The sequence below is a fragment of the Esox lucius genome, chromosome 5, assembly GCF_011004845.1.
Source record: "Esox lucius isolate fEsoLuc1 chromosome 5, fEsoLuc1.pri, whole genome shotgun sequence".
NCBI classification, from domain to species: Eukaryota; Metazoa; Chordata; class Actinopteri; order Esociformes; family Esocidae; genus Esox; species Esox lucius.
Window position 1 is genome coordinate 20,774,474 of NC_047573.1, and position 18,827 is coordinate 20,793,300.

General features: G+C 43.9%; 1 protein-coding gene across 2 annotated transcripts in view; it reads right to left on the reverse strand.

Annotated features, from left to right (window-relative positions):
* The window catches only part of wnk4a (WNK lysine deficient protein kinase 4a), a 43,063-nt gene that overhangs the window by 20,184 nt on the left and 4,052 nt on the right, over positions 1 to 18,827 (reverse strand). For both annotated transcript variants that reach the window (XM_020046838.3, XM_010888680.5), the window contains exons 2-4: positions 4,209 to 4,381; positions 3,722 to 3,942; positions 3,353 to 3,510 (exon numbers count right to left, since the gene is read on the reverse strand). In XM_020046838.3, coding sequence (XP_019902397.3) covers positions 3,353 to 3,510; positions 3,722 to 3,942; positions 4,209 to 4,381 — 552 coding nt within the window. The remainder of the gene's footprint in view (positions 1 to 3,352; positions 3,511 to 3,721; positions 3,943 to 4,208; positions 4,382 to 18,827) is intronic.

Consider the following 18,827-nt stretch of genomic DNA (forward strand, 5'->3'; position numbering starts at 1 on the left):
AAGGTGAGTGTGAAGCTGACCAACTAATGCCTAAAGCTGGCTGACATCTGTTGCCATGTAACCTGCCTGCATGGCATCATGCTCAGCCTTCAGGTAAAATAAGGGAGAGGAGGAAAGAACAAGGGAGTGAGACAGTGAGTGGAAATAGAAAATACCAAAGAGTTTGTTTATCTGTCCTCTGTTTAAGTGTTGTCGTTGGCAGTGTGGCTATAGAAAGAATGCAGACCTCTCACTATCTCATCACCCACCCCGGGACAGCTCAGTGAGCAGTGCATTGTGGGTCCTGAACTGGTTCAATCTCCTTTCCCTGAGACAACACTGATAAAAGGACGGGGCCGATCACCCTCTTGTCTAGAGCAGCCAAGGTCAACATCCCAGATGTCCAGAACGTTTTCTCAACCTAATGTGGTTCATTGACCATGACAATAAAATAATTTGGTATAAAAATGTGGTGTTGCTGGTTGGTTAACAGGTTTCCACAGTCAACACTGTGAGGCTGGCTCATCATGTTTGGTTCCGTGTTTGGAATTTGACAAAGGTCAAATCAACAATATGGGTGCACGCATCTCAAATGGTCACGTTTCGTCTGACTAATCTGATTTGCAGAACACTTGGTTGTTAACAGAATCTAAAGGATCGATATGGTAAAATGTGACCTTATGTTAGGACTAACAGCAGATGTGAGATGACGCCCGCAGACTCCTTTGAGTAGGTCCTTTCAAATGTTTCTTATGCACGGTTGACTTTATGAAGGATGAGTCGCCACCCTTCAGAGACGTCTACAGTATACTTAGGGACTGCACACGCACACTGGCTCTCTGGAATTGTCACTCGCCCTTCACAAACTCTACGATCTGTTTGCTTTGCTGTCTGTCTCGAGAGAGGGGCAGAAAGAAGAGAGAGAGAGAGAGAGAGAAAGGTGCTTTTTGTGCTGTAGACAGACGTCATTTTCAAAAACACCTAATTCTACCGTCGCCAGCCCAAACTCAATTTGGCATCCCCACCCTGTACGCTCCACCCCATAGCCCAAGAACATAGCACTCAATGTGGTGGTTCCTGTCTTTCCTTGGTAGTAAACATCCCTTGTCCAGTAGAGTTTTGGCCATTATCAACAGCAGTGAAGACCCTTCACAGTGCATTGCTTTACACCAGAAATTAAAAAGCAATATGGTGCCATTTGGATACCACATCAAGTTAATGCCTGCAATTTAGAGGGATATTTCTGAAAAGATTCTCTCTTTTAATAACCAAATTGTACACAGTTGTTAGCGTTCCTGGTCTTGCTTAGTTGACAAGAAAAAAAGGATAAAATGGGGAAAAAAAGGAAATGTCCTAGATTTCAGGCGAAAGTCTTGATGATAGATTCTGCTTTCCAGAAACAAACGGTTCCCACATGAAAAGATGAAAGTATCATTTTAGTTAATTTACAGCTTGATGTGAATTACCATTTTGAAACCCTGCCACATGTCCCTGCTGGCTCCTAATGGCCGACACGTGACTCAATGGTTCCACCTTTGCAAAGAACAGCACTGGAGGCTCAGAACAAACGTGAAGATTAGATTAAAAAATGTCATTTCCTACAGACCACAAAAGCTTAATTCCCAGGGGGTTAAGCAATACTGAATTTCTACTGGCGAGTCCAACTGTGTTGTGTCAATTGAGACCTTGTTGTCTCAATTTGTAGAGCACATCGTTTTCAGCACCAGGGTTATTTGAAACCGGGCCACCCATATTAAAAGATATACAGTATCTCACAAAAGGGAGTAGGCAAATATTTGATTATATCTTTTCATGTGACAACACTGAAGAAATGACACTTTGCTACAATGTAAAGTAGTGAGTGTACAGCTTGTATAACAGTGTAAATTTGCTGTCCCTTTAAAATAACAACACACAGCCATTAATGTCCTAACCGCTGGCAACAAGTGAAAATGTCCAAATTGGGCCCAAAGTGTCAATATTTCATGTGGCCATCATTATTTTCCAGCACTGCCTTAACCCTCTTAGGTATGGAGTTCACCAGAGCTTCACAGGTTGCCACTAGAGTCCTCTTCCACTTCTCCATGATGACATCACAGAGCTGGTGGATGTTAGAGACCTTGCGCTCCTCCACCTTCCGTTTAAGGATGCCCCAGAGTTGCTCAATAGGGTTTAGGTCTGGAGACATGCTTGGCTAGTCCATCACCTTTACCCTCAGCATCTTTAGCAAGGCAGTGGTTATCTTGGAGGTGTGTTTGGGGTCGTTGTCATGTTGGAATACTGCTCTGCGGCCCAGTCTCCAAAGGTAGGGGATCATGCTCTGCTTCATTATGTCACAGTACATCTTGGCATTCATGGTTGCCTCAATGAACTGTGGCTCGCCAGCAGTACTCATGCAGCCCCAGACCATGACACTTCCACCACCATGCTTGACTGTTGGCAAGACACACTTGTCTTTGTACTCCCTACCTGGTTGCCGCCACACACGCTTGACACCATCTGAACCAAATACGTTTATCTCTGTCTCATCAGACCACAGGACATGGTTGCAGTAATCCATGTCCTTAGTCTGCTTGTCGTCAGCAAACTGCGGGCTTTCTTGTGCGTCATCTTTAGAAGAGGCTTCCTTCTGGGACAAGATCCATGCAGACCAATTTGATGCAGTGTGCGGCATATGGTCTGAGCATTGACAGGCAGACCGCCACCCCGTCAACATCTGCAGCAATGCTGGCAGCACTCATATGTCTATTTCCCAAAGACAACCTCTGGAGATGACGCTGAGCACATGCACTCAACTTCTTTGGTCAACCATGGCGAGGCCTGTTCTGTTAAACCTCTGTATGGTCTTGGCCGCTGTGCTGCAGCTCAGTTTCAGGGTCTTGGCAACCTTCTTATAGCCAAGGCCATCTTCATGTAGAGCAACAATATTTTTTTTCAGATCCTCAGAGACTTCTTTGCCGTGAGGTGTCATGTTGAACTTCCAGTGACCAGTATGAGGGAGTGTGAGAGCAATAACACCAAATTTAACCCACCTGCTCCCCATTCACACCTGAGATCTTGTAACACTAACGAGTCACATGACACCAGGGAGGGAAAATGGCTAATTGGGCCCAATTTGGACATTTTCACTTAGGGGTGTACTCACTTTTGTTGCCAGCAGTTTAGACATTAATGGCTGTGTGTTGGCTGTGTGTTATGCAAGCTGCACACTCACTACTTTACATTGTAGCAGTGTCATTTCTTCAGTGTGGTCACATGAAAAGATATAAAACAAATATTAGCAAAAATGTGAGGGGTGTACTCACTTTTGTGAGATACTGTATATTCTTTGAATAAACGTTTCTGCGAAATTGTGTACAATGCTCCCACTTACGCTGGTGACTTTGCGGTAGATCTGAGCAGCGTTCTGACACTCGGAATACGGGTACTCAGAGGTGGCCATCTCCAGGATACACATCCCTAAGGCATACACATCCACCGCCTCATCATACTTCTCCTCATACATCTCCGGAGCCATGAACTCAGGAGTGCCTTTAGGTTAGGGCAGAGACAAGTAAATAACAGTCACCATAAAACACATACACGTGCAAACACACATGCTATCACACAGGATGTGACAACGTGGGTGATCAAAAGGTATGTATCTTGGCTGGGCGCTGATAGCCAAGGGCTCAACACCAGAAAACCACCAAATGAGAAACTACAACGAAAACTAGATGACTGCTAACTCTTATACACTCACCGATGACACTTTTAGCGAAGGAGGCACTTTTGAGCGTGGCCAGGCCCAGGTCCCCTATCTTGACGGAGCCGGTGGGCCCGGTGATGAAGATGTTGTCACACTTCAGGTCGCGGTGGATGATGGGAGGGGCCCGGGTGTGGAGGAAGTGGAGGCCCTTCAGGATCTGACGACTCCAGCGCTGCAGCAGCTTCAGCTTCATCTCCTTGAACCTCTTCAGGTACCTACAGGTAAACACAGGGTTTACTGGAACGCAACGCCTAACCAAGTTCACATACGAAGTGGTTTCCTTCACGTCATATAGCACAGGGCAGGTCAGAACAGTCAGGAACTCATTTCAGTCAACATTTCAGCTGTTTCACCAAAACTTGTTTTCTATAAAGGTTTGATTATCGGGATGAAAATCAAAACGTTTGGGATTACAAAACAAACGGGACAAAACAGGCACAACAGAGGGTTTGGCCAAGATTGGCAAGACGAACAAGCTTACGTTTTCAGCGTGCCTGAGGTCATGAGCTCGGTGACCAGGAGGATGCATTTGAGGCCCTTGGAATTGTCTTTCCATGAGTCGTAGAAGCGGACGATGTTCGGATGCTGCAGACCCTTTAACATCTCCACCTCCTCGCTGAACCTCTGCCGTTCCACCTTGGTCAGCTTACGCGTCTGCAGGGAACACAGCGCGGATATCATCTAGAATCGCTAGGTACAACTATTCTATAATTCTATTCCATTACCACTATCATTTCGGCCAAGTGAAATTCAGGGCATGTGTGAATGTACAAGGCCCATGGATGACAATATGAATATGATCGCATATGAAGTGAAGTTATGGGCAGAGCGTATTACAGGTAAAACACATTATCAAAAATAAATACAGCATAATCCTATCAAGATGTGTATGACGGAACCCAGAACCACTGACAGCGACATGTTCCTGCACTAATGAGTCAAACTGGGCAAAAACCACAGGTCGGTCATCAATCTTGCTCAGCTATGTTACATAATCATTTTTTTCCCATACAGTTGATATGTGACTTCAGTGCATGGTAACACAAGGTTTTTGAAACCTGTCAAAAGTATAACCAAACATTATAATCACCAGTCGAACAAAGTCATTTCTGTGCGTAGCGCTGGTGCATGAATGGACTGATTGAGTGTGTAGTCACAGAGCGGTGCCGCCGAGGGGGGGGGGGGGGGGGGGGGGGCGGGGGCTGTGGTGGGTGGTTACCCCGTGGAAAACTTCGGAGAAACCGGTAGACTTCTACAACTATGAATCCTGCATTGAGGCTGTTTCGGGAAAAACACTGAGGGCGTGTTTATGTTTACAATCGACTGACCATGACCCCTTGTGGAAGGGTCTCCCGGGCGCTTGTGTTTCCAGGCCAAGGCTGCGTCCCAAATGGCTCCCTACACTCTAAGGTGCTTCTTTCGTTGGCAGCCCGTTCCACACCGCAATGCGGGGTGGTGTTGGGGAAGCAGGCTCTAGCGACACTGGGAGGGCCTGTCTCTGAGCGACCTCAGAGAAGGAGGCGCATGAGGGCTGCCCAGAAAAGCTGTCCCTCTGGTCCCGCACCGACCGACGTCCATCAACTACCAGGCACTTAATTACATGTGGATATCGAATCAACCACAGTGCCTGGTGTTTTCAATCCAGACCACAGACAACTTTTTACCTAAGAGTATTTATTGTAACATGGATCCGCTCTGATGGGACTACAGCCAATACCTTGTGTTATTCTAGTGTGTGCGGTGTCTGTGTGTGTACATGTCTACGTGCGTTAGAGCACGTGGGTTCTCGGCACAGAATCCCGGTTCAGAGCAGAAGGCCACACCTCCTTTGGATTGACAACCACGCTGGCCTATTAACTGAAGGACCGGTGCAAAGGGGCGTTGTCATGTACGTGCCTTCAGCCGCATGTTTAACCAGCCGACCAACAGCTGCCTGAATGCTCGCTACGGTGCACAAACCACGACACATTAAAGAATGGCAAACACAGAGATGTTGGCAGAACACTTGTGGAGGCTTCCGAAGGTGTTCGGTAATAGGTGTCAGATCATGGGCTGGTTATTATTATGTTGACTCATCCAAAACCAGACGCATCGAACATCTGACTCATCCAAAACCTGACCTGTAAACACAGGTTTTGGGGCCATACTTATGTGCTAAGGCCATCAGTAACTTCTGATAGGCAAGTTAAAGACATATCTGGACATATCAGGATAAATAGTTGAATAAACAAGATTCAACACTGCAATTATAATCGTTGCATTTAAATATATATACACATACAGTATATAGCTGGGTGAAAAATGAAGGGAAACACCATCATGAAGTGTCTCAGGAAGGTGTTGGGCCACCAGCCCCAAGAACAGATTCAATGTGTCTTGGCATCGATTCTACCAGTCTGGAACTACTGGATGGATGGAAAGCCATTCATCCAAAAGATACTCCCTCATTTGGTGTTTTGATGATGGCCGGTGGAGAGTGCCATCTAACACATCGGTCCAAAATGTCCCATAGGTGTTTCATTAGGTTGAGATCTGGTAACCATGAAGGCCATGATTCACAACATTTTCATCAAGCCATTCAGTGACCCCTCATGCCCGGTGGATGGGGGGCAATGTCATCCTGGATGAGATCTAATAATGAATCCGCTTTTAAAGTCACTTTTTGTTTAATAACTAACCCTTTAATAACCAGACTCAAAGCTCCAACTGTGATGTTATAGCTCCGCTCATTAATTGTGAGTAGCATTTTTGCAAGACTGGTTTGGTGGGTCCCTTTCACATGTGACCCAGGTTCATATCATGGTCTGTGAGGAAAAAACAAAGGGTGACACTTTGCAGGGCATTGCCAGTGGTATATATCTATGGTAGGGACCTTGATTTGACCAAATTATCCAACTATCTGATTATTATTTTCTGCATGGCTATTGTTAGCCTCGATCATTCAGACAATAGGTCTAGGCTTTGTCAAAAACAGTCCGGAAATTGAATAGCCAAGCCTATAGACGAATGTTGCACGCATTCAAAACAGATGGTGTCCTGCTTGCTTTATGACCTAAATGCATATGAGACTTTAGTCTATCCTACACTTAAATTCACTTTTGGAATTGTAAAGCAAACAAGTGTTCATCCAATCAGAAATAAAGGTTGCAAGTAACTCCGGGATCGGCAGTGGTAGTTTTTCAAATCATACTGCCCTGGAATGGATTACAACTCATTTTGATGATCATGGTTAAGAAGATCATCAGTTAATACAGTAGCTCTGGGCTATAGTGGTTTAATTTTTTATTTAGTTACCAGATAAAATGTACTTGGCCTCTGGCGTCATGGCTGGTTATGTCTGTTTGGCCAAAGAGAAAATCCAATGCCAAACAATTTCGGATGAAGGGTTTTAGCAAAGCTAAATGAGTATGTCCATCTATTATTAAAGTAATGAACACTTCGGGATGGTGTGTAATAAATCAAATGTATCAAAGTTGTCATTATAATTATCAGTCACGTAGCAAAAATGTGTGAAAAAGTAGGAAAACAAGTTAGAGAAGAACAAAAGTACACGTATGCTATCATGGGACAGTCCTACGTGACATGGCCAAATATATAGTGACATATTAACATAATTTAACCATGAACACATGGATACAAGCTGCAGATAATTACGGTCGATAGTTTTCTGCTGTGCCTTATGTAAGAAATAATAACAGGGACAGGCCACTTAACATGGTTTGAACGTAAAGAGGTCCCCTACAGTAAATGCTCACACATGCTGGACCATAAACCTGCCTTCTCAGTACTGAGCAACCTGGGCAAGTCTGGAGCACTATATAGTAAAGCTGGGGCCTCTGGTACTTCCTAGAGGGAGATTACAGCACTGACAGAGAATGCCCCTTGGGTTGATATAATGCATGGTCTTTATCCTGCTTCCCATTGCTGCTGACCCACTGTATCAGACCCTGGCTGACAAACCACTCACATGAACGTTGCACCAAACTACACTACGGAACCACAGACACATTCCTCACTGTCACCTCGTATTCATCTATATGGCCTATGACACTATGTTCAATTACATTTCATCCAATCAGCGATCTGATTAATTCATACGTGACACTACTCCCGAAGATGTTGTTGCACTGCGGCGTGTAAAATTAGCATTGGTGTTGCTAAATGTGTCCTTTCTCTGTTTGGCTGGAGAAGATGTATTTCGGTCACTATGTGGAACGAGGGGATGTGTGTATTTTGAGTTGGGGTTTGTTCTGGCAGGAAGGCCCGGCTGCAGGGATTATTTAGGCCCCGTGCTCCCTGCTTCCAGAGTTACATAAGCAATGTTGATAGTTTGGATGGAGAAATTATCGAGAAATGAGAAGTCCCTGGAAGTCAGCAACATTACTTTCATGACTAGTGTGACTGTTATGACTGTTACACTACTTTTAGTATATGTGCGCACAGTTACACTAGTTTTAAAGCTAAACAAAACAACATTTCTACCAAAGCAGGCATGGAACAACAAGCAAGGGAGACAGAAGGGGAGAGAGACAAATGAATTACTTCGTTACGTGTCATTAACCCCTGACTCCTAGATGTAATACTCCCTACCACGTTATAACCAGAGGCTCCTTTAATAAGCCATACTGATAGATATCTTATAGACAACGTTGCTGATTACATCAGAAACAAAAGAGAGCTCCAACCAGGCACCTGGAGTTGAAGGGTTTCATATTCTGGTGTGACTGGTGGTCATCCTGGTCTGTGGTGTCTGACAGGTCAGGTTAGGGATTAAGGCTGAAGGGACAGGAGAAATCGGACCAGGGCTCTCTAGCCGGTACTGACCGGATACAGTTCAGGATCAGTGCAAGGCACCAAGGCCCATGTGTGATCCCTCACTAGCACACCATGTAAACACACACAGGTGTGTGCGCACACGCGCACACACACGCACACCTAAACACAGAGACAGACAGGGCAGTGTAAGGCACTGGGGTACCACTGTATACTTTCCAAGAAAAACTGGATTTGCTGTCTTAATGTAGCAGGATGGAGAGGAGAGGCAAGGGGAGAGGGATGTCAGTCATTAATCTAATAACCAAGCAGGATTCAGCATGACTCTCTCACCGGGGCTAGCATTCACAAAACCAGCCTGCTGCTTCAGTGGCGCCTAAAGCAATTAACTACACAAGCACACTGTTAGACCGCTGGACCCAATTCCTGTGCACTGCATAGGGGATAGTGTGTAGTTTGGGAATCAACCTTAGCTCATCATCAGAGGGGAACTATGCAGGCCACCTTTGACCTGGAGAATATTCTGGTTCAATGTTTTGTTGTTTTTTTATCTTGAAGGATAGTAAACTAGGAATAATTGCACTGTGCCTGATTGACTTGAAACAGAATGACTTGTGTCAGAAATATAATTATTTTTCAGAGCCAGAAAAACAGCTACACTGCCAGTCTTTGGGGAAAACTTGGATAAGATGTTTGAACTTCACATCTCAGTGAACCGTGCCAGGTAGAATGTTTTTTTTCTTTTTTTTGGTTGAGCCATTTGGGCCCATAGGGTTCTAGTCAAATGCTGTGCACATACGAGGGAATAGGGTGCCATTTGGGCCCATAGGGTTCTAGTCAAATGCTGTGCACATACGAGGGAATAGGGTGCCATTTGGGCCCATAGGGTTCTAGTCAAATGCTGTGCACATACGAGGGAATAGGGTGCCATTTGGGACCTACTGTACTGGCTATTTCCCATCCAGTCACAAAGCTGCAAAGTCACATCTGCAGGTTAGCATTTTGTTTTAACAAGACTGACCACTTTGTTGTGATCTATTGCTGAACTATACTATAGTAGGGCAGTTCAGGAAAACTTATCTGTCCTCTTTGGTCATTGCCTTTTAAAGAAAACACATTTTATCTACCCTGAGCATGACCCTGTGAAGACAAGGCAGTAGCAACAATGTTAACAGGTTTACTGTATGTTCTAAGTACTTCAGTCAGCCATGGGTCACGGTCAGTTGGGGTCAGAATGAATGAGAATTACACTGTAGAATTTGAAAGACTCAAAACACCACGACTGTGTAATGATGTAACCAATGAAAGTAGTATCTGGTGTTTGGAAACCTTTTTTAAAATATTGTTTAAACCCAACGGAAGTGCATAGGTATATAGAATTTTGTTATTTAAGTCCCCTTTGACTTTAAGATCGCCAGAGTCAACATGCACAAGAAACCAACACCTGGTTCCTCTGATGTCTAAAACATCAGACCGGTATCCATTATGTCATTCCAAAAGACTTGAGTGGGCTGTCCCTGACTAACTCCCCTGTCATCTCTCTCACAATGATCTCTTTGACCATAACTAGTCATGCTACAAGATCAACTGTAACAGCTGTGTGAAAGAGGCTCTCTAACTGCCCAAACCAATTCGGTTCTCATACTCCTGGATGTTAGCTGCTGCCTTCCACACTATGATCCATCAAGCTTAAAAAATTCATTTCGAACTGCAATTTAATTTATAAAATCCACTTAATTTAATTCACATTAGTGTGTGATAATGGTTGTTGGAGAGGGCATTCTTCCAACCAGCAACCAAATAGAGTTTCCCGGCGCCTGGCCCGCCACAAGGTCTCCATTAGGCAGTATAATCAGGATTTAAACTCATGCTTCCTATGATATAATGTAGCTGTTCTGTGAAGCATTGTCTGACACCAATATGCACCTCACTTCAATGCAGGTAAAGGCAGCATCAAAACACAAATCTTTTGTTGGCAGTTTCTTAGACAATCAATGGCTTAGAAATGCAAATTGTTAAAGACTAAATATTGATTGTTGATATTTTAGAATTCCACCTTAATTCGTACAATGCTTTTATTTTTACCCAGCTCTTGATTAAATGGTGCAACAACACACCATTTCATTTTCCATTTGAACATTTTGAAAGAAATATGTGTAGGTACTACAGAAAGTTGTGTTTGTTTGTCTCTTTTGAGTTGGTGGCAGCTCAATTACCACTTCCTGTTACAAAGTACTTCAGTTTAAGTGTAGAGAAGGTTCCCTGACTAAGCGGTAACATGCTGTCTGTTTAGGCAATGAAACACAGCTTGATTACCACTAGCCCTTTAAATGCTTCCTCCCCACAGACATATTGGGCTAGATAGAACCCAAAACGTCCTCTCCCTGTACTTCTCTCGGAGATAGCACATCTGAGGTCAGAAAAAAGTGGTTATTCCCAATGTAGTGCACTACTTTCACACAAAGCACATAAGGTGATCATGAAATCTGTAAAAGGGTGCTATTTGGGATACACACAGTGTGGTGGGGAGTAGTTTGGTTATTGTCTTGTGCCATTGGATTTGCTGGATCTATAGACTGGATCAAATCAAGATTGGATAGGGAATTGAACTGGATATTATCCACTGGTTAACAGGCAGTGTAATTCATAGCTTTTTCTTCATCCATCGTCCTATGAAATCTGAAATGAGCCCATACTTGGCAAAGTAGGAGGAACATTTTTGCTAATAAATCTATTTTACTATCCTCAAAAATACTGTGTGTGCGCCACTGATTGTTAGTAGTATATTTCCACTAGCTTGAGAGAACACATTTTACAGAGCTACTGTGTCAGAATTCAATAAACATATTACGTCTCATTTGAGGTTTCTACACCTCTGGAGGTAGGAAAGCTATACAGCCTTTGACGTTTTTTTCCAGTGTACCTGAGAACTTAACAGGCTGTCATGTTCCACCAGTTACGTCTTAAAGGACCAGGGAGGAAAACAGCTCTTAAACTTGGCTTAAATGAGGCTCCCGCAAGGTACTGGCCAGGTACATGTGAAAGGATACCAAATTACACCCTATTCTTTATCCAGTTCACTACTTTCAGGAAGAGACCCTAAATGGTGATTGTCTATTCAGTGCAATGTTTTTGTCCAGGACTATGATTCATCTGTTTCTGCAAAACCAGCCCATTTATTCAAAATGAGAACAGGGTGTTGGGAATGGGGTGCCAATTGGGATGAGGCCTCCTGGCCAGGTAACTAATGTTTTAATACATTTGCCAAGGATTACAGGGGCTAAATAACAAAGGTCACAGCATAACCCAAAAGTACGGCCAGTCAGGTGCTTTCCCACAAAAAAGTATATTGTCTAATCTTGTAGGATTAAGCAGGTGAAAATTAAATGCACCGCATTTCATACCAAACCATTAAAGCACACTGTGAGTATGTAAAGATGGCCTGCTAAGAAATAATGCAATCAGGTTCATATCAGGTAGCACCATGTAATCAAATAGTAGATTCACTGTTTTCCTAGAATTGTCTACTACTGTACTGTAGGTACTATTACAAGGACAATTATGTGTCCAGTATTTATACAACATTAAGGGAAACTGAAATAGCCTGAGAATCAGACAGTGTCCCTAACCACAGTCAAGGAGATGTGAGGTACAGTACCGCATGTATGCATCCCAGATGGCACAATATTCCCTCGTTTTGACCGAGGCCTTGGTCACGAGTAGTGCACTTTCTCCTAGGGAACAGGAACTTGGGATGTACCCTGAGTGTCCTATTCAAAGGGAGTATTGTCTGGCGGGGGCCGGGACTACCCGATACAGTTAACGACATGATGGTATGCAAGAGGAGAGGACAGTCCTTCAGAGCCACAGGAAGTTAGCCAACCATCTGAATGATTTACAGAAAACAACACAGGACACCTGCTGCCAGGGGATGTAACTCTATCCAATGACACGGCCAGCAAATCACATGGTGGAAGTAACTGCTAGCACTGCGTCAGCATGGATGCGATTTGACTTTGCGCAACATTTACTTGGATGTCTAGTTGTCCGCCAGCGTGAGAGGGGATGGTTTTAGTGACTCTAAAATGGGTCTTCCACTGTTAAATTACTGTTTGCTTTTGACCAAGGAAACATATTTGAATATTTGTGGTTCTGTTTGGCCAGGCAGTGAGTTGGACACAAAAACAGGTGTAGCCACCATTAGTGTGTCTAAAAGTCATTACTCCTGTTAACCCTTCAGCCTGTGTATCTCAGTTGGTAAGGCTTGCTGGCTACAACAGCAGGGTAGTGTGTTACTGTAAGTGCCTCCGGAAAATAGCATATGCTAAACGACTTAAAATCGGGGGGAAAAATCACAGCAGTCCCAACATGCACTGCACATTGCCGGGTGGGGGGGGTTTACTGGAACTGAGGCACTGAGTTTGTTCTGAGAACTGTGATCTAGTCTCCTCCAGACCATTAGGCCTCACGTTGGTCTTAAGTGGCCACACATGAACACATACAACGCCCCCACCACCACCCCCCACAAGGCCACACATTGAACACATACAACGCCCCCACCACCACCCCCCACAAGGCCACACATGAACACATACAACGCCCCCACCACCACTCCCCACAAGGCCACACATGAACACATACAACGCCCCCACCACCACCCCCCACAAGGCCACACATGAACACATACAACGCCCCCACCTCCATCCCCGACAGCGCCAGATGTGAACACATACAACGCCCCCACCACCACCCCCCACAGGGCCACAAGTGAACACATACAACGCCCCCACCACCACCCCCCAACAGGGCCAAAGGTGAACACATACAACGCCCCCACCACCACCCCCCACAGGGCCACAAGTGAACACATACAACGCCCCCACCACCACCCCCCAACAGGGCCAAAGGTGAACACATACAACGCCCCCACCACCACCCCCCACAGGGCCACAAGTGAACACATACAACGCCCCCACCACCACCCCCCAACAGGGCCACAAGTGAACACATACAACGCCCCCACCACCACCCCCCACAGGGCCACAAGTGAACACATACAACGCCCCCACCACCACCCCCCAACAGGGCCACAAGTGAACACATACAACGCCCCCACCACCACCCCCCACAGGGCCACACATGAACACATACAACGCCCCCACCACCACCCCCCACAGGGCCACACATGATCGCCACCTCTCCCAGGGACAGAATATAATAGAACACACAGGCACCTACCCTAAAAACCACAGAGCCGTGGAGTGACGCTGTATTTTCCTACAGCTTAAACCTGTTTTTCAACTTAACACAGGCCCACAGGCCCACTGCAGATGATGGATGGTTTAGACAGATCGAACGGCGTCAGAATATCATCCTCCGGCTCTCTGTGTCTCCACAGCAGGCCAGGACCAAAGATCCTCTGCTCATACACGTGTGGCCACATTACTTGACAACATGCGAACCAGCCGGAGCTATCAAAAAAGATTCTGATTCAACAGCTCCATCTGGGACATTTTAAAATAGCTTTGGCATGAGCATAAGGTATGTTCTTAACTCCATCACATATGCATGGACACAAATTAATAAGCATCACTGACGTAACTGGCGGAGGAGAGCAGGAGGAGGCAGCCAATAAAAAAACAGGATTAGGCCCATATCTGGGAGATTGGGCAATAAGCATTGGATTTACAGTCCAACAGAGAATCATTTTTTAAAAAGAGAGAGCAAAACTAAAGATTATCCCCTGTGATTAAGCCACCAAATCACTTATATTCCCACATTTTAACAGACTGGAAAAGTTGACAATAGGCACATTGATGAGTCCTAAAGTTACTGTAACCGTTAATACAGAGGGAGAGTTTCCTATAATGGGAGCAACTTTCGAGTTTTCAGACAACTTTGTCTGATCCAAAAGTACCGCCAGATGTGTGGTAAGTACAATAGCACAATCATGACTACCGGCAAAGGGAGATTTTGGGTTGGGATTGTTCCACTGACTATTTCCTTGGCGACTCAACCACCAAATAAGAGGCACAGCCCCAAAATGTAGGGGGTAGAACAACACATAGTACATATCACAGTTATCAACACATTCCTTCAATTCGGTCACTCTCATCAACTGGGACAATAGCATATTTAATGTTTTAGAAGAGAATCTCGTTTAACAGCATACTACAAGGGATTAGGCAAGGGCATCAGATTTAATTTAAATCAGCCTCTTACGTGATATCACAGGAACTGAATGATGATGCAAACCCAGTATGTCCATATCTTAACGATTACTAAAATACGAAAAGAAAGGGATCTGAATGTTTTTACGCCAACCTAGAACGCGTGATTTCAACAGCCCCTGTCCTACAACATGCACACAAGCGCTTGCGTCCTGTGGAGGCAGGCATCTTTGGCGCCAAGCAAACCAAGAGAGCTCATGAGCTCCAGTCAACATGACGAGTTGGCGTACACACTGCTCCATTGAGAACCTGCACCCTCCACTTTCCCCAAGGATTCAAAGGACTGTGAAGATATTGATGGATCCAGTCAAAGCATAAACAGTGTGGATGTGGGCATCAGTTAAAGTCATAGGACATCCTTCAGTACCATTTAGAACTGAACATGAACCACTCTGTCGGAAATAATGGATTCACACACACATTCAGAGTAAGCACACCACTGACGACGTTAAGAAAATGAATAATCTGCGTCATGATGAAACTCACAATGTACAATTGTATACAATAAATAAGAGTTTAGGAGTTAGGTTTAACCATTTTAATCTGGCACTGATAAGGGAACATGCACCACAAAGCTTTAATGTAAACTGCAGAGCTTCTTGCTCTTCTGGAGCCCACCATGATCACACCAGCTCCAGCACTGACTATAGCAGCCTCGGTGATGTCAGTACAAACCTCCGTCTCAACACTCCTGTTCTGATCCACTGTGACACAAGACACACGTACTGTTTAGCAAGCCTAAAAACAGGATTAACACAGATAACTAAATGTTGAAATGTACTCCATTTGCTGAATGATTTGATTAAAATGCGATCAGTAGATGAATCATTTCCTCCTTTGTCATCACTATTTGTTGCATACACACATGGCTTGTTTGTTCTAACAGTGGTGGTACAGTGTTGCCTTCACCTCAACATGTGGCAGCCAGCCATATGTGTTAGTAAGCCCAAGTTTGTCTTGAAATGGTTTTACAGGGGGGCCAAGTGTGCCAAACACATTAGAGTCCCCTATAGAATTCCTATAGCAGTGAATCAAACACACCACTGTATTTACATACTAAATACTACCAAATCAACATATGGTCACTTCACATCAGTATACCTTTGTTTAAGTATCAACAATGTTACAAAAATGGCCAGGGCAATTCTTTACAAATCCCTTTTTCCCATACTGCCCGGTTAGGTGCTTGTCATCAAATAGATCCACTAGCATCAATAGGGTGAATGCGAGTCAATAATTCAAAACACGTTTGTTTTCACTTCTGAGCTTTTCTTTGCCAAACGCACCCCAGTCTAACCCTGCATTCTGCACAGTGTCTCAGATAGCCAGGGAGGAGGAGACAGTTTAAGACCTCACTGCTGAGGTCCCTCAAAGCCTCCTAAAGGAGCATGTGATAAAGGATTCCTAATTACGGTTTAAAAGGTGAGACAGGAGAATTCATGCCACAACTTATGTGCAATAAAGTTTGAAATTGGACTGTTCATAAATAGAGGAGATGGAGTGGACTATTCTGAAACAACAGCAGGAATTATAATATGTTGTGTAACCTTTCATCAAATTCATTTTTGTCTATTCAAGTACGGTTCCGTGCCTTTGATTAAGGATTAGGCTAACGACTCCAAACTATAAATGTCACCCACAGCCAGTGAGCTCACTAAGACTTAACAAGGAGTTGTCAGAAAGGGTGAATGGTGGTCTTGGATTCAAATAACATCAACTACAAAAAAAACGTTTTATTTTGTTCCCAAAATGATCTAAGAACTCAAACTTAACAGGAGTTGTGCATAAAGGATGTGATCACCAAACAAGCTGATAAAGCTAGACTATAAGGTGTAACATTGGCTGTTATTTATGACAGTCAAGTTATATTAACAATGTTAATATGAAAATGGAGAGAGATCCTTTACATCTGATTAAAAAAGATGTATAGCGTTTTAAACAAAACAAGTCTGAATCGTATTAATAATTTAGGAACTGGTGTTGTCCTAGCTTGGTTACTGTCCGGTTTTAAGATCAAGTGCAACAAAGAAAGCGGTAAAACTAGTAAAACTGAAACTGTCTCAAAACAGAATAGCACGCTAGTCCTCAACTACAGTCAAAGGACTAACATCGACACCATGCAGCAGGACAGTGTGAGAGGTTTAGGTGGAATATAAAAAATTGGATGGTCCTATGAAAAATTTGAAGCCCATGTTGGAATTTAAAAACAACCTGTATTACATGTCTGCATTGACTAATATACTTACATAGCCCACCAGACATGTCATAATGGGTCTCTGCACTGTACTCAAACCAAAAACAGATGTGTGGATCACTTATGTACAATCATGGAATGCTCTGCCAAAAGAGTAGAAAGCAAGACTAGATTTGCTTTCTTTATTTTATCTGTCATAAATATTTTATTCAACTGTAAGAATAGGAAGACTGTATATGCCCTGTCATGTGTTTTTTGTGGACTTCAGAAGAGTAGCTGCTGCATGAGCAATAGCTAATGTAAATCCTAATAAACTAAACCAGGTTTGGTGGATGTAGCTGTAGACATACAAAGATTGAATAGAACAGCCTAACCGCTCAAGTCAATGATGGCATAATGGGTAAATGGCAGTTGTTGCAGATGTACCTTTTGGAGCAAAGCAGATTTTTTGTAAAACAGGAAGATCAAGCAGAAAGAGTACTGATGAGTCTTTGCTGTGATTGGTTGACTCAGCTCAAGGACATTACAACAAATACATACAGCTACAAAATTAAGAGACCACTGCAAATGTAATGCATCTGTTCCTCACTCAAAACTTTCCTTTTCAGCTTTTTTGGAAATGAAAGAAAAAGGTGCAGTGGTCTCTTAATTTTATCCGGAGCTGTATGTCGCATGAGTCACAACGGTTAGCATAATTAGAATGTAAGTATTAAACTACCTTGGAAATTATTGCATAACAATATAATGTTCCTGGTCAGAGCGGCGCTGTCACGCAGGTTTGTTTACTACCCCTGTCTCATTTAGGTACCCGTGGCAACATATGGACAAACATGCATGTGCACAAGAATGTGTCAGCGTCTAACGTTATGGTCAGTCAAGCCATGATAACTTTGTTCTGTGGTGCAGAGGACAGTCAAGGACACCTCCTCAGTGGGGTTGGGGGCATAAAGCTCACAGAGTGACCACTGTTTTCAATGGTAAACAACCGGAGTAATCTTATTTATGTCTATGAACCTATGGGATGAGGGGTGAATGCAAGGAGTACATTGCTTAGTTAACACAGGCGCATTCTTCCCATCTTCAGTAAAAATAGTAAAAATAGAAATGCAAATATCACTATTATATTTAGTTTATATTAGTCTACATTTGCTGTATATTTATATCAGTCTAAGTCTATATCAGTCTAAATTGTCGACATAGCCTAATCAAAGAACATGCAGCCCAGATACCCATGAATACCCCACAAGAAATTACTCAGGGGCCTCTTCAGTCTGACACCAGGGGGCTCTTCAGTCTGACACCAGGGGCCTCTTCAGTCGCCACATTTAAAACAAACTCACAACAAACGATCGTATTGGACAGAACCATGACCACATGGAACCCCTGTCTATTCTCAATTACTCAGGCCAATCGCAAAATTACCATTAAAACACTGATAAAACATCATCCCGTGACACAACAAGGACAGTGAAGAGATGAACACACTCTAACAGAGACCAACACACACAGACACGGTCTCCATGTGTTGTTTTTAGGTTGCATTGTCCTATTTGCATTTTTTTAGACTTGTCAGGTCTATAAACGAATCAGCGTTTCGCACATTCACAGGTTTTCCGTGAATCTCGGGGAAGAGTAGCTGTTGCTTCAGGAAGGAGCCAATGGGAATCTAGACAGATGATATGGGGAGGGACCTGGTCAGGTGTCACATATTTTAATCACCTCCACCCTGACAGTTGTATGCATGCGTTCCCCTGGCTCACAGTAGTACACTGGTTTACCAGTGAAGGGCCCCTGGCAGTGCTGCTCACCAGAGCCATATTAACCCAGTCTTTACCAACAAAGTGTCACGGCACCGAATCTTAACATGACCGAGGTTCAACGCCATAATTAAGCTTGCTGACCT